Source organism: Dioscorea cayenensis, chromosome 2 (genome assembly GCF_009730915.1).
Source record: "Dioscorea cayenensis subsp. rotundata cultivar TDr96_F1 chromosome 2, TDr96_F1_v2_PseudoChromosome.rev07_lg8_w22 25.fasta, whole genome shotgun sequence".
Classification (NCBI taxonomy): Eukaryota; Viridiplantae; Streptophyta; class Magnoliopsida; order Dioscoreales; family Dioscoreaceae; genus Dioscorea; species Dioscorea cayenensis.
The window spans coordinates 21967992-21982127 of record NC_052472.1 but is presented as its reverse complement, the minus strand read 5'-3'; the positions used below and the strand labels follow the sequence as shown (position 1 = coordinate 21982127).

At 32.9% G+C, this 14136-nt stretch overlaps 1 protein-coding gene across 1 annotated transcript; it reads left to right on the top strand.

Moving 5' to 3' along the window:
• The first annotated feature begins 2632 nt into the window (after positions 1-2632).
• Positions 2633-12279, top strand: LOC120277097 (NAD-dependent malic enzyme 59 kDa isoform, mitochondrial). The gene is given in 21 exon segments (XM_039283846.1): positions 2633-2828; positions 3185-3281; positions 3986-4104; positions 4271-4438; positions 5163-5291; positions 5690-5750; positions 6649-6752; positions 6842-6925; positions 7039-7145; positions 7251-7353; positions 8300-8413; positions 8634-8648; positions 8650-8700; positions 9246-9318; positions 9413-9499; positions 9577-9631; positions 9720-9791; positions 10950-11012; positions 11616-11730; positions 11856-11928; positions 12028-12279. Coding segments are annotated over 20 exon segments (1815 nt in total). The 5' UTR covers positions 2633-2702; the 3' UTR covers position 11928; positions 12028-12279.
• Positions 12280-14136: the final 1857 nt, after the last annotated feature.

The window sequence follows — 14136 nt, the reverse complement described above, 5'->3', positions numbered from 1 at the left end:
GTTTTTTTGAGAAAAAAAATTAGTACTCAAGTCAAATTTTATTAAGTGAAATATCATGTGAAGTGATTAAAGTTTCAATTACTTAATATTAATAAAAACTATATCTTTTAAATTGAGATCCTATTTTTTAATAATAATATTTGTTAAGAAAATTAAATTTTTATAAAAATAAAGTATATAATTTATTCTAAATAATTTGGTTGGAAAATTAGCACTCATTGCTAAAATGAAAGATAAACCTTTGGGTGGGGTTGCAATGATCAATCGTCTAAAATTTGAAGTGTTTTGAATTAAAACTTTGTTGAAAATAAAAAGAGAAGCACAAAAACATAAATACATAATAGCACTTTTGTAATCAATATACAATAATAATTATGAGACACAGTACCAAATAGTGGTTAGGTGTCATGATAAAAGAATAAAAGGAAAAATATTTATAAAAAAATAAAAGAGTTTTCATGTAATGACATTCATGCTCGTAAATTATTGAGGTCAAATTAGTTATTATAATACCAACAACCTAAATGATTTATTGATATCTGGGTCTTCATTCAAATTTTTCACAAATATTGAGAGTTTATACCACGGGTGAGAGTATGAGCAATAATTGTATTGTGATAGTACTTGTCTTTTTTAGAGGTTTAACAGTTTATCTCGTGAAAAACAATAATATATATATTCATATAGAACGTGCAATTCGTAGATTCAAATTATTATGTTTATAAATATTAATACAGTAAAAAGAATGCATAAGATCCGTTTGATATTCACAATTTTAAAGGACAGGACAAGATAACTTCTATTGTTATGTGTTTGATTTATAAATAGGGCCGAAATCATGGCTGTAAACGAGCCGAGCCGAGCCGAGCTTTGCCTTGTTCAAGCTTGACTAGTTACTATTTAATCGAGCTTGAACTCGAGCCGAGCTTTCTTCGAGCTTCATTTTTTATGTTCAAGCTTGGCTCGTTACTATTTGAACCAAGCTCGAGCTCTAATCGAGCTTCTTTCGAGCTTCATTCGAGCTTCATGCTCGAGTTCAACTTGTTAAGAAAATTCGAAGCTTAGACTTAGCTAGCTAACTTGATTAAGGCTTGACTATTTTTTCAAATTGACAACAATGACATAGATCACATATACACCTTTTAATATATATATACATATACATATACATATATATAATGTAATATATATATATATATATATATATATATATATATATATATATATATATATATATATATATATACAGCTTGTTCGCACGGAGCTTGGTCACGAGTTCAGCTGAGCCAAAACGCAGTCGAGCTTTTTGGTCGCTCAAACTTGGCTCGTTTGATTAATCGAGCTTGAAAATGATGTTCAAGCTTGGCTTACGATATGAGCTAAACACGAATGAGCTTTTATCGAGCCGAACACCGAGCTACTTACGAACGGCTCAGCTCAAATACACCCCTAGCTGAAATACAACACAAACTACTCGGGACTGAGACAACTCTTAATTTTTTTGTACTGCAAAATCACGTAGTACAAAAATTTCGAAAGAAAGTATATGACAACTCATCGACAAAATTGTCCCTATTTAAAATTAAAATTTACACTACTCATTACAAAAGTGATAACATGATTTATTTTATTTTATTTTATTTTGTTTATTTATTTATCTATTTAAAAATTTATTTATTTATTTATCTATTTATATATCTATCCATTTATTTGTTTTTTAGGAATAAGATATTAATAAAAGTTTGTTTGTTTTGGATTAAATACTTTTAAATTATCTTGATTTTTTAATTTGTTGTTATATTATTAGGCATCGTAAAATTTGATAAAATTTTTATAAAATATTATTATATATTTTTTTTATTATAAAACAAATATAGAATAGTAAAAAAGTATTATTGTAATTTATGTTTTTTTGTGTTTTTATATGCAAATCAAACATTAATGAGCACAAAATTTTTTTGTACTGTTAAATAAAAATCAAACATAGAGCAGCACAAGCACTTGTGTTGTTGTACTCTAACTATTAGATCTTGTACTATTATGCTGTTTTTCTTAACGAATCAAACGGACCAATCCGTTTACCAAAGAACATTGTTCATGTACTGTTTATGCTACTGTTTATTAATCATATTTATCTTATTTCTCTCATGTTGATTATTATCTCACTAGCTTTTTAAAATCTGGGAGGTGTTCCTGTGAAGTCCCCGGATGATGTTTTGGCTTTTTAATATATGTTTTTTTTTTAATCCATAATCACCATTCATGAACCTGTCATATTCTCTCCGAATTATTGGCACAATTCAAAATGGCATAGATTTAAGACTAAAACCAAATCCTTCTCCTTTTCAGAGAATTTTTTCTTTCCAAAAGAATTTATTCTTTGATGAAGAAGAGATCACGTGACTTCGGCGTGCTCCGCATCTCACAAGTCTACCAACCAATCAGAATCGATTCCTATATTCCTTCGCGGCACCAGTTTAACCGTCCCAATGTACGCCCGCCATTTATTCATAATTACGATTCTACCACTCTCTCAACCAATCAGAACCAAGTAACATGATAAGGTATAACAATCCGCGAGGCACCAGAACTCAGACACTAGTCTCCCACCTTCCTCTTTCCTTGTTCCCCTCTTTTCCTCGTGTGCTCTCTTCTCGTTTTCTCAGGGATCCATTCCAAAGCTTCGGAGGCTGAGCGCCGGAATGTGGAAGCTCGCTCATGCTACGCGGATCCTTCGCCAGAGCCGGCGGTTCTCCGCCGCCATCCCTGGCCCTTGCATCGTGCACAAGCGTGGAACCGACATCCTTCATGATCCCTGGTTCAACAAAGTCCGTTTTCATCTTTGGATTTATTATCTCTTGTATTTTTGGGATTTGAGAGTGTTTTCGAAGCTGAGGTTTTGAGTGTTTTTAGAAAAATTGTTATTTTGATTGTTAAAAGAGCGATTTTTATTTAATTTTGAATGATGTTTTTAGTTCGTGATTTTGGTCTGAATTGGACTAGAAAATTTGGCAGTGTTTATCGTTTATACTTCGCTGGTTATATGAATGATGAAATCTCGTGTGTTAATGCATTTTTGGTGTGATTATATTCAGTTGATTTCATAAAGTGGTAAAATTTGATCTAGATTTTGGATTTCTTCACATGATGAATAAGTTTTCCTTTTTTGGTATGCTTCTTGTAGGATACTGCTTTCCCTGTAACTGAAAGGGATCGGCTTGGATTACGAGGCCTTCTTCCACCGCGCGTTATATCTTTTGAACAACAATATGATCGTTTTAGTGAGTTTCAATAGGACCTTACCTTTTTTTCGTATGAAGAATACTAGACTAGACTCATGATCTGTGCGATTGTTTGTCACTTATTGTGTTATTCTTTTGTTGTTGCTGAGTATGAATATGACCAACTTTTTTGTCATTTTCTTTTGTTTTTCCATAAATGCCTCAAAAACTCTTTATATTCTTAAAAAAAGCATAATTTCAATGATTGCCTTTGTGATGATGATGACAAATACACCTCTTTCTATGTTCATATCTTTTATTATATTTATCTGTCCGATTCTCCAATTTTGGATGTGATACTTTCTTGTCAATTGCAAGGATTATGATTATATGTGTTAAATAAAATGGATGAAGCTAAATATATCTAGTCTTCTCTATTAAAGCATGATGTGTATAAATTCAAACACATGCATGTATTTTGAAAGTCCATTTACAGCTCTCCGATTTCCTACTTTCTTGATGTTTTAATTCTTTATTAGTTCACTCGAGCTAGATTTCTGGTTTTTTAACCTGCTAGTTTGTTTCATGCTTAAAATGAAGTATTTGGTGCATACCTGATTTATGATACACTATCATAAATCACAAGTTCTGACTGTGGGCACCCTCTCCATGCTGTTACATGGGAAAGCACCCTCTTTCTCAAGTTTTTTTATAGTAAAATATGAATTAATCTTGCCATTATTTATTTTTTCTCTTTGTCTTAGTGGATTCATATAGATCACTTGAGCATAATACAAAAGGTGAGCGTGAAGGCATTGTAGCATTAGCAAAGTGGAGGATCCTCAACAGATTGCATGACAGAAATGAGACGTTGTACTACAGGGTTAGCCTGCTTATTGTGTTTTGTTTCTTTTCTTTTTCTTTTTTTGCCAAATTATACAGTGGCACCTCTTTAGATGTGTAGTAGGTTCCATGTACTGAAAGTTTTGATGTGTCAATGAATTTATGATATTTAATCTTTACTTTTTGTTGGTATCTCCACTCTCCAGGTCCTTATTGATAATATCAAGGAGTTTGCTCCTATTATATACACTCCAACTGTAGGTTTGGTATGTCAAAATTATGGAGGATTGTTCAGACGTCCTCGAGGAATGTATTTCAGTGCCAAAGATAAAGGAGAAATGATGTCTATGATATATAACTGGCCATCTCCTCAGGTACATAAATATTCTCCAGCTCCTTGAACTATATGGATCATGTAATATTTTTATTTATATTGATAGTGCATCTGTATAAAATAGTACACATCTTTGCACGTGCTTCAAAATTACTAGATGGCTAAATTTCTCTTCAAGCTTCAAAAACAGCAGCCGCTACACTTCTTTTTTTTTTCTTTGTTGGTTTATACTAATGAGAATTACTTGAGCTTGACAAAAGCAAGTCATATCAAATCTTTATAGTTTTTGGGTTTGATGATGAGGTTTTAGTTGGTTGTTTCAAGAGAGGAAATGGTACCTTTGTGATTGATGGTGCTGGATGGAAAAGCTTACTGGGGTTCTTCGTTTCTGGTTTTATTTCCACCCTTGTTGGTATATCATGATGTACTTTCATGTTGGTGTACCATAGTTGACATTGTATGAGGGTCTTGATCCTCGGTATTCGCACAAAAGGATGTGGAAAATCTAATCCTTTCCTGACATATAAAAATGAAGAAAGATTTTTCATGATCTTTTTCCCGGATCCAAAGATGTTTGGGTGTTGGAACACGGCTTACAGCTAGAGGTTCAATATCATGTTTAACTCCCATGGCTCTCCACCTGAATCAACCATCTTATAAAACATAAAAAGTGTTGGTTGATCCTTTCTATTTTGATTTAGTTAGAAGTTACATTTGAACTTTTTTTAGCTCCTAATCATGCTATTTTCCTCTGTCAACCTCAGGTAGACATGATAGTTTTGACAGATGGAAGCCGGATTCTGGGTCTTGGAGACCTTGGAGTTCAGGGTATTGGAATACCGATTGGGAAACTCGACATGTATGTTGCTGCTGCTGGTATTAATCCACAAAGAGTAAGTCTGTTTTTAGTCATACACAGCTGTTGATTTTCATTAGTGTAAGCCAACATCGTGCATTTTATTGGTGTGCTTGTATAAAGATAGGCACAAGAGCATGAATTGCCACAGTTTATGCATTTTTTTCCCTTTGTGTTTGTTGATGTTGAACATGTGTCAACCTCATTTATTTTGACCTACTTGTCTTAGCAGTTCAGCAGAAACTGCACTCAGTGAATGCCTTCCTTCTTATGTCTTTTTCACCTTGACTGAGAACCACTTTATGATATTTGCATGCTTGCCATAATTGTAAGAGTTGCAGTTTTTTAGGAACTGTTTGTCGTGGAATGAGTTGTGAATATCAAATGATGTGGTTATTTTGTCTTACGGCTCATCATATTTACCGTCTGTGGCAGATACTTCCTGTGATGCTTGATGTTGGTACCAACAATCAAAAGCTCCTTGAAGATAAACTTTGTGAGTAGCTTGCCAAAGTTCTTTGTTGTAGTCCTTAATTCAGGAATACTAGAGGTGCAAAAATTTGATGTCCTACCTTGGTAAAATTTGTTTTGGTCTGTAATGCATATTGTATATATTGATGAAATTTTATGGAATAAAAAAATGTGCATGATAAACACCACCAAAGCCCAAGACTGCAGGAAAAATTAAGTGAAGTACTCCTGATACAAAGTAGGGAAAGGTGTCTAAAAAGATAAACTTTTTTCATGCTGATTGAGTGTATGATATGAAAATATCTCTTGTTATACACTAACACTCCAGCTTGTTTTCTGGTACTTTTTTTGGGAAGGGATTGGTCAAGTTGTAAGTCTTTGGTTTATATTTGACTTAAAGGTTGGAAATAGGGAATGTGTATATATAATTAGATGGAAGTTTGAGAAAGTCTTGATCAGTGAAGAGGATAAGGTCTGATACTTTTTTGTTAAAGATATGAAGTGTCGTGTACCTTGTGGACCATGTCAAAATATTTGATAGGTATTGGATTCATTTTATTTCATGCATTTAGGGTGGAAGTATTTATTGAGTAAAAATTATTAGTGTTATTACCCTCTCAAGAAAGGTATTATAACTAACATTTATTTTTTTCCCTTGAAAATATACCTTTATTTTTCAAACACAATGTATGCTGCAAAATGCAATATGATTACTCTCAATTTCACAAAAGCTGATCGGTTTTTTCACTCAGCATTCCAACCTTGTTTTGGAAATTATCATCTCATTGATGTTACTGCATTGTAATTGTTCCATATAAATCTCTGTTCGATAAAACTGTGTATTATCTGACTCTAATTTTTCCCCCTATCTTGAACTGCACTGGATGCACAATAGTTGCTCTTACCCTGGCATGTGATTCCAGATTTAGGATTACGGCAACCTAGGCTAGAAGGTGATGAGTATTTATCCATTGTGGATGAATTCATGGAAGCTGCACATGCACGATGGCCGAAGGCAGTAATACAGGTCAAATACTTAGAAGAAACAATATTTTGAATCCCTACTATGCTAAGTGTTTTTGGTATTGTATGATGACAATTTTGAAATCCTGACAGTTTGAAGACTTTCAAATGAAGTGGGCATTTGAAACTCTTGAGCGTTATCGTAAAAGATTTTGCACATTTAATGATGATATACAGGTTATATCTTTATATTTGCTTCAAGTCTTCCCTATGATGATAGTTTTGAAGGTTGTCATATTTGTTGAGATGTATTAATTTTTTTTTTGTCCAAATATGCATATATGGTCTAGGGAACTGCTGGTGTTGCGCTAGCAGGACTCTTTGGTGCTGTAAGAGCTCAAGGGCTGCCATTAAAGGACTTTGTAAAGCAGAAAATTGTAGTTGTTGGTGCTGGAAGGTATTAGGACTTGGTTGGAGTATCTTTTAAATGCTTTGCACTCCTGATGCTTGTATTGTTATTAAGTAGAAAAGTGTGATTATGATTATGATGTTTAACACTCAGTGCAGGGATAGGGGTGCTTAACATGGCTAAGCAGGCTGTTTCGAGAATGTTAGGAAGTGAATATTCAGAAGAAAACAACCAGTTCTGGCTACTTGATAAAGATGTGAAGTCCTTTTAGCGATTCTTCTGTAATCGGTTTCTCTTTACATTCTCATACCATCTTGTTTTTGAGCTTTCATTTTTATACATATGGTATTCTAGAAGGCCCTTCCATGTTGATAAATTCCCTGCCTGAGCAATTTCCTGCTAATGTGAATGTCAATAGTTATGTGTAAACCATAAAACCTCACTGCTGATCATCACTTGTCAGCTACCGGGTAAAAATTATCTTTAACATAATTTCACCTGTTGTGGTTGTTGAATTATCTCATTATGCTGAAACTGACTATGCTGAGATTTGATGATTTTAGTCATGACTTCTAAACCATCTGATAGTTAATTTAACCTGCTGCTTCTATTGGCTAAATTTAAAGTTAAAAAAGAAATTGTGTTTTTATTTTTCTTCAAAAGTTGACTACAATCTCCAAAATGTTGATTTTCAGATTATGACAGTAAATTGTCTCATGGTTAATTTGGTTATATGGATCTAAATATAAGCTCGGGTCTTTCATCCTATTAACTTAAGTTTTTGAGTTGAATTGGATCTGGACATTATGTTTGATTTGTTTTTAATATGGCTAATTTTGTAAATATGGTTCTAAATATATAAACCTAGGCCTCTCATCTTATTAGCTTGAACTGTTGGGTTGAATTGGACCTGAATAATATGTTTGATTTTTATTTGACGCATGGCCTCATTGTGGTCTGCATTATATTTTCCTTTAGTTCATTTTTAGATCTTTCTTAAATGACTTCTTGATGTTCAACTAAGTGATTGTTATGCTAAAAAACTAGAGCAGATGTCTTGAAATTTCATTCTTGTAATAACATGATCTTATGAACATTGTTCAAGAATCAACTCTCCTTTTTTATTATGTAATTATTTATTTTCATCAGATTTGATTGTCCTGAAAACACTCAAAAATTGATATTTGCTTTGGTTTGTATAGGGCCTTATTACAAAAGACAGGAAGAACATTGACCCTGCAGCTGCTCCATTTGCTAGAGGATTCGGTCCCGGGGAGGTTGAGGGACTTGGAGAGGGTGCTAGTCTCTTAGAAGTGGTACAACTTTAACAGAATTCTTATTTTATATCCAATAAATCAGGCAATGCTATTTTTGAAATATTGTAAACACTGAAACACCTAATGTATTCAAGAGACCAAAAACTGTGAGCTTATCCTTTGATATGTTACAAATTCTGCAATTTGTTCGCAGCATAATTTCTAAAATGTGCATTAGATTTTGAATTGAACCTAATGGTTGCTTACATGTTCATATCAGATAAGAAAAGTGAAGCCCTCATGTGCTTTTGGGGCTGTCAGGAGTTGGTGGAGTCTTTGATGAGCAGGTGATTAGTTTTTTTTTTAAATGTTGTGATATGTGGTTAGTTGATGAGATTTTGATTTAAAATTTTACAATTCAGTTTATAAATTGCATTTATGGAGAAATACTGTTGTGACTGAATCTGAACTATGTTCTTCAATGCATGAGTCTGCTGTCATTGATATTGATATCCTAGCTCAATGCAAGTTAGCATGTAAATTTAAAGGTTTTTTTTTAGGCTTTGCTGCTGGAAGAATTTGCCAAAATGGTTGAAATTACTGAAATATGGATGGAGGTTAAATATGACTATCTAGTTGAGAAGGTTGCATTATGCTTATTGAGGTTTATGAATAGTATACAATAAAATTACTTTGAATTGGTTGTTAGTGTAGATTTCATGCTGGTTGTATGTAATTTTTGTCGAAATTTGGTTAGTATAATGTGTGATGCTAGCAGGAGGCATCAAAATGAAGGCAAACCTTTATAATTAGGGTACCATACGGCTAGAGTTGAGTTGCCAGCTGTGACATGTATGGTTCATACCTATTCGAACTAACCTTATTGTGACAGGTTCTCAAAGCAATGCAAGAGTCAGATTCCTCTCGACCTGCAATTTTTGCAATGTCAAACCCAACCAAGAATGGTTGCTCACTCAGCCTTTATTTAGTTATATATGATTATGATACAATTATGCTCCCTATTCAAGTACTTAAGAAATCTTGTCTTTATTTGAGCAGCTGAATGCACTGCTGTGGATGCATTCAAACATGCTGGAGAAAACATTGTTTTTGCTAGTGGGAGCCCTTTCCAAAATGTTGCTTTAGGTTTGTTTTTGCATCACCCCAATTCTTAGAGTTCTTTCATTGTATTACTCAATATTGTGGTAATCTATTTTCTGCAGGAAATGGGAAGATGGGTTTTGTTAACCAGGCTAATAACATGTATTTATTTCCTGGGTATGTGTTCAATTTGCCTACTTTTTTATTTGTAGAAAATAGTTAAAGGCTTCGAACTATTTTATTGATATTTTGACTTGAAATGCAGCATTGGTCTAGGAGCTCTTCTATCAGGTGCTCGGCTTATTTCAGATGGTATGCTACAAGCTGCAGCTGAATGGTAAGAGACTGATCTTATGTTCAGAATATATACATACATACATACATATATATATGTATGTATGTCTGCCATTTATGCATGGTCAGTTATATGTCTTTGCTGGAATTAGGTGGAGAATGGTGTCAGCTATATTAAATAACCAGATGCACCTAACCTTGCTTTAAATGTCGGGCAAGGTTTTAAAATCAGGTTAAAATAAAAAGAGGAAATACTTATGTTTGAAAGACAATTAATAACCAGCTGGTTAAGCCTGGAGTTTGAAATGCTGGCTTCATGCTCAGTCATGAGAATTTAATTTTTTTGTTTATTTTATTTATTTATTTATTTATTTATTTTAAGGATGAGGCCGCAGTTTCAACATTAAATGAGAAATGCTTCTCATTAATTTTTTTAAAACAAAATATGTAGATAAGTTTTCATATTTTCTCTTTTAAAATGTATTTTCCCAGCAGTGTGGAAGCTGTTGAGATACCTAGTTACATGGGAAAGATAGAGATTTTCTCTCTTTACCTTTCCCTTATCTATCCCCTCTTATTTTTTTAAATTTTGATTTGATCTTTTCTTTTCTTTTATTTTTTCTATGATTTCATCAATTTCGGTATATCTTTGTGAACCTTCCTGATAAAATGAACTATGAAGTTCTGATTTATCTCTGACGTGCCAGTTGAGTTAACTCTAGTTGAGAATTGGCTATTCATGTAAATTAAAAGCGGGGGAGTAAGGCCCACTGTGTCAGGTGTTTGATAATGAAATCTTTTTAATTGACCATTAATGATGCAAACCACAAACTTAAACTCATTGAAGTGTACAAAAAATGATGAGTTGATTCTTAGAGGGCCTAGATATGTATTAAAACAAGAACCTAGTTAATAATATTTCAAATGTGAACCAAATAATTTTTTGTCAAAGTTAGTACTGATTTTTAGTGATACATAATGTTCTTAGAAAAGCAGCAATCATATTTGAGTAAGTAGAAAATGACTAAGTTTCTGGTCACTTGATGACAACTCTTGGCTTCATAATATGATATCCACTATGTGAATGAGTGAATTAGGGGCAATATAGGCTCAGATTCAGGCAATTTTATGTTTCAAAGTACCATTTCTTTTGTATAATGTTTGCCATCCTTCTGAAGTTTCTATATTGGTGATTGTACAGCCTTGCATCTTATATCACAGACGGGGACATCCAAAAGGGCATCCTCTTTCCTTCTATCTCAAGGTAAGTGGCAGATCGCATTTCGTGTTCTTTTGTGCTTGCTCTCTGACCTTTTTCCATCTTCTGAAATGCCTTCATCTCTAGATGAACACTTAAAGAATGAAAACTGAGAAACAATAACATGGAAGTTGTACAAATAGATAAAGGCAAAAGAATATATTGACTTGGTATTGCTTTGTGAACGAATATGTTAAAACCTTGTCCGATGAGATTTTGATATACATGAAAGAACTTGATACTGACACCCATACCTGTTTTCGTTACTAGGTTTGCATCTAAGACAGTCTGATGCATCTCCGGATCAGCAAATAATTTAATCTTCTAGAGCAACTAGCTACCAAGCATTATTGGTGCTGTTGATTGCATTAACTAAGATAAAGTGGTAATAATATTTGAGAAAAGAGGATCAATAGTTTATCAATTATAGTCGAGAAAATAAGATCAGTAGTTTGTCAATCAGATCATCCAAAATAGGACATTCTCATGGATGTTATATGTTCAATCAATACACCACAGTTATGTGCTCATCGGTCGCCTAAATTTGAGTATATAAATATATCAAAAACAAGGATCTTGCAAAAGTATAACTTTGTGCATGCATTACAGCATCAGGCATATCACAACACAAGTTGGAGCAGCTGTTATTCGTGCTGCCATTGCCGAAGAACTTGCCGAAGGACATGGAGATGTTGATCACAAAGAGTTAATGCACATGTCCGAGGTACTGAGAAATACTTCCGTATATACTTAGAGGCCGTGAATCAAGCATATTTGCAGCATTTAGTTTCTACACGAACATAATTTATTAAACATCATTACATCGTCTATTTGTTAATTTTGCTTCAGGAAGAAATAATCGAATACGTCAAACGCAATATGTGGTATCCTGTTTACAGCCCACTCGTTCACGAAAAATGAGGTCAGCATATTCAATCTCTCTCTCTATATATATAACTTGTGATTTTCGATTTGTGATGTGTTTGATCTGTAAATCAGACAATGGTTGTTTTGTTTACAGGATTAAATCATGAATTCTATGGAGAAGCCAGAAGTGGTGCTCCAGATGATTAATCAATTAATTAATGTCTTCAGTAATATTCAGAAACAATGTTGTGAGGAAGCAAATTTTAGTTGGCAACAAACTGTTTAGACACATTGTCATGTACTTTCTTTTTGTGATTTTTGGGCACTGGTTTTTCTATTGCTGCCTAAGTTTATAGAGGCATCCTTTGGAATCTGCCCCAACTTAATAACAGAACTTTTTGGCTAATTAAAGTGGTTATTGTACCTAAAAGTGTCGGCAAAAAATTAAGATTATTAGAGTTGATTATATAATATTCTTTAAATGTTAGAGTTGTACGGGGATGCAAGTGAGGCGGGAAATAAGATCTCTGCCTTTGTTTTGTGTGTCTCATGAGGCCGGACAATCTTTGGCTGTTCTTGTTTGTACTTCGCACGAGATTGGGGAATCTTCGGCCCACTTGCATCCCTAGAGTTGCAAGAGGTTTATGTCAATCACATGTTTGATTTTCGTTAAGGGTTTGTTTTCATATATATATATATATATATATATCTATATATACATCATCTAGCGACGTCCCTAGATTTTTAAATCTGAGGACGTCATAAGAAATAGCCGTCGGATAATCATCGCTTTATCATTACGAGCAGTAGAAACCGCTGCTCTACAGTGATTGCATGATGATCATGAACATTAAAAAAAGGCCAGTACATGTTTATATAATCAATCAACCATCTGGATAAACGATCCAACGGTTTAGATTTAAAAACATCCATAGATTAAATCTGGGACGTCCCTATATGATGTTTTCTCTATATATATATATATATATATATATATATATATGACCTATTAAAGTAGAGTAATTAATAGTTTTACATCATTTATTCTATAATTAATTTGGACTGTCTGTGCCAAACAAATCAAAAGTATTCCAAAAAAAAAAAAATTATGATTATAATTTGTGAAAAATTTTAGATATTAATTGAAATGAAAACAAGGAAATATGTGAAAATGAATTGAGCTATGCACAAAATTAGTAGTGTTTAGTTCATTTGTAAAATATATTGTTCAATTGAGTGAAGTTAATGTAACTGAAGTGATTTTTCATAAAGCTTTTTATGCACTGCCATAGACATGACTTCTGGATTGCTTTTGTGTAGAGTTAATAATTGGCAAAGTTTTGGTGAAAAGTTAATAGTGTTTAGTAAATTTTTTTTTTAAAATTTAAAGCCAATTTTGAAAAAAATAAAGCATTTTGCACTGAGGGGTAATGATGATTTAGCTGGGGTTACAATGAGGGGTAATGATTTAGTTGGATTGATTAGTTTAATTTTGGGTTATAGTATGTTTCAGATTTATGTAGTTATTGTGCACAAATTGATTGGATGGTTCAGATCAAATTACTGTAATACTATGCATCTGAATAATCTCAAACGTTAATTTTTGATCCAACGGTTGATACTCAACTTGCTTAGAATCAGTATATGTGAACGTTGACATAATACTCACCATATATATATATATATACATCTTTAGTGATTATTTCAAAATAAAACCTTCTATAACTTAGCGACATTTGCATCATTAGGAAAAATATTAGTGTGGTAAGATCGAGTCTTGTTGAACACGGTAATAATAATGGGTCTATGATTTTGGACGTAGTTTTGCAATTTAAACCCTGTGTCATTAAATGAAAATGAGGTTTGTGCACATGCATTTGATATTGTTTGTCACATTTTAAAAAATAAATATATAAAATAAATTATTCTTTTCCATTTGCATATCCACCGTAGAAAACTAGAAATAAAGTTTTTTTCTTGGTTTTACATTCCCTTGCAATAGAAATAAAGTTTTTTTTTTTCTATTCTTTTAAAAAAGAAAAAAAGAAAAAGAAAAGGCATCTATTGCTCTCTTGTGCTTGTGATATTTTAGGAGCCCATTCAGAAGACAAAAGATCAATATCTCATTATAAAGAATTTGCTAGTGAATTAAACAATGGAAAACAACAGCAAGCCAACTGGAAAGATGTGCTCTCTGATCAATGAACAAAATATTCTCTTCAATCACATGACCATTTCAGTGTCTGATGTCTTGTTTCATCAG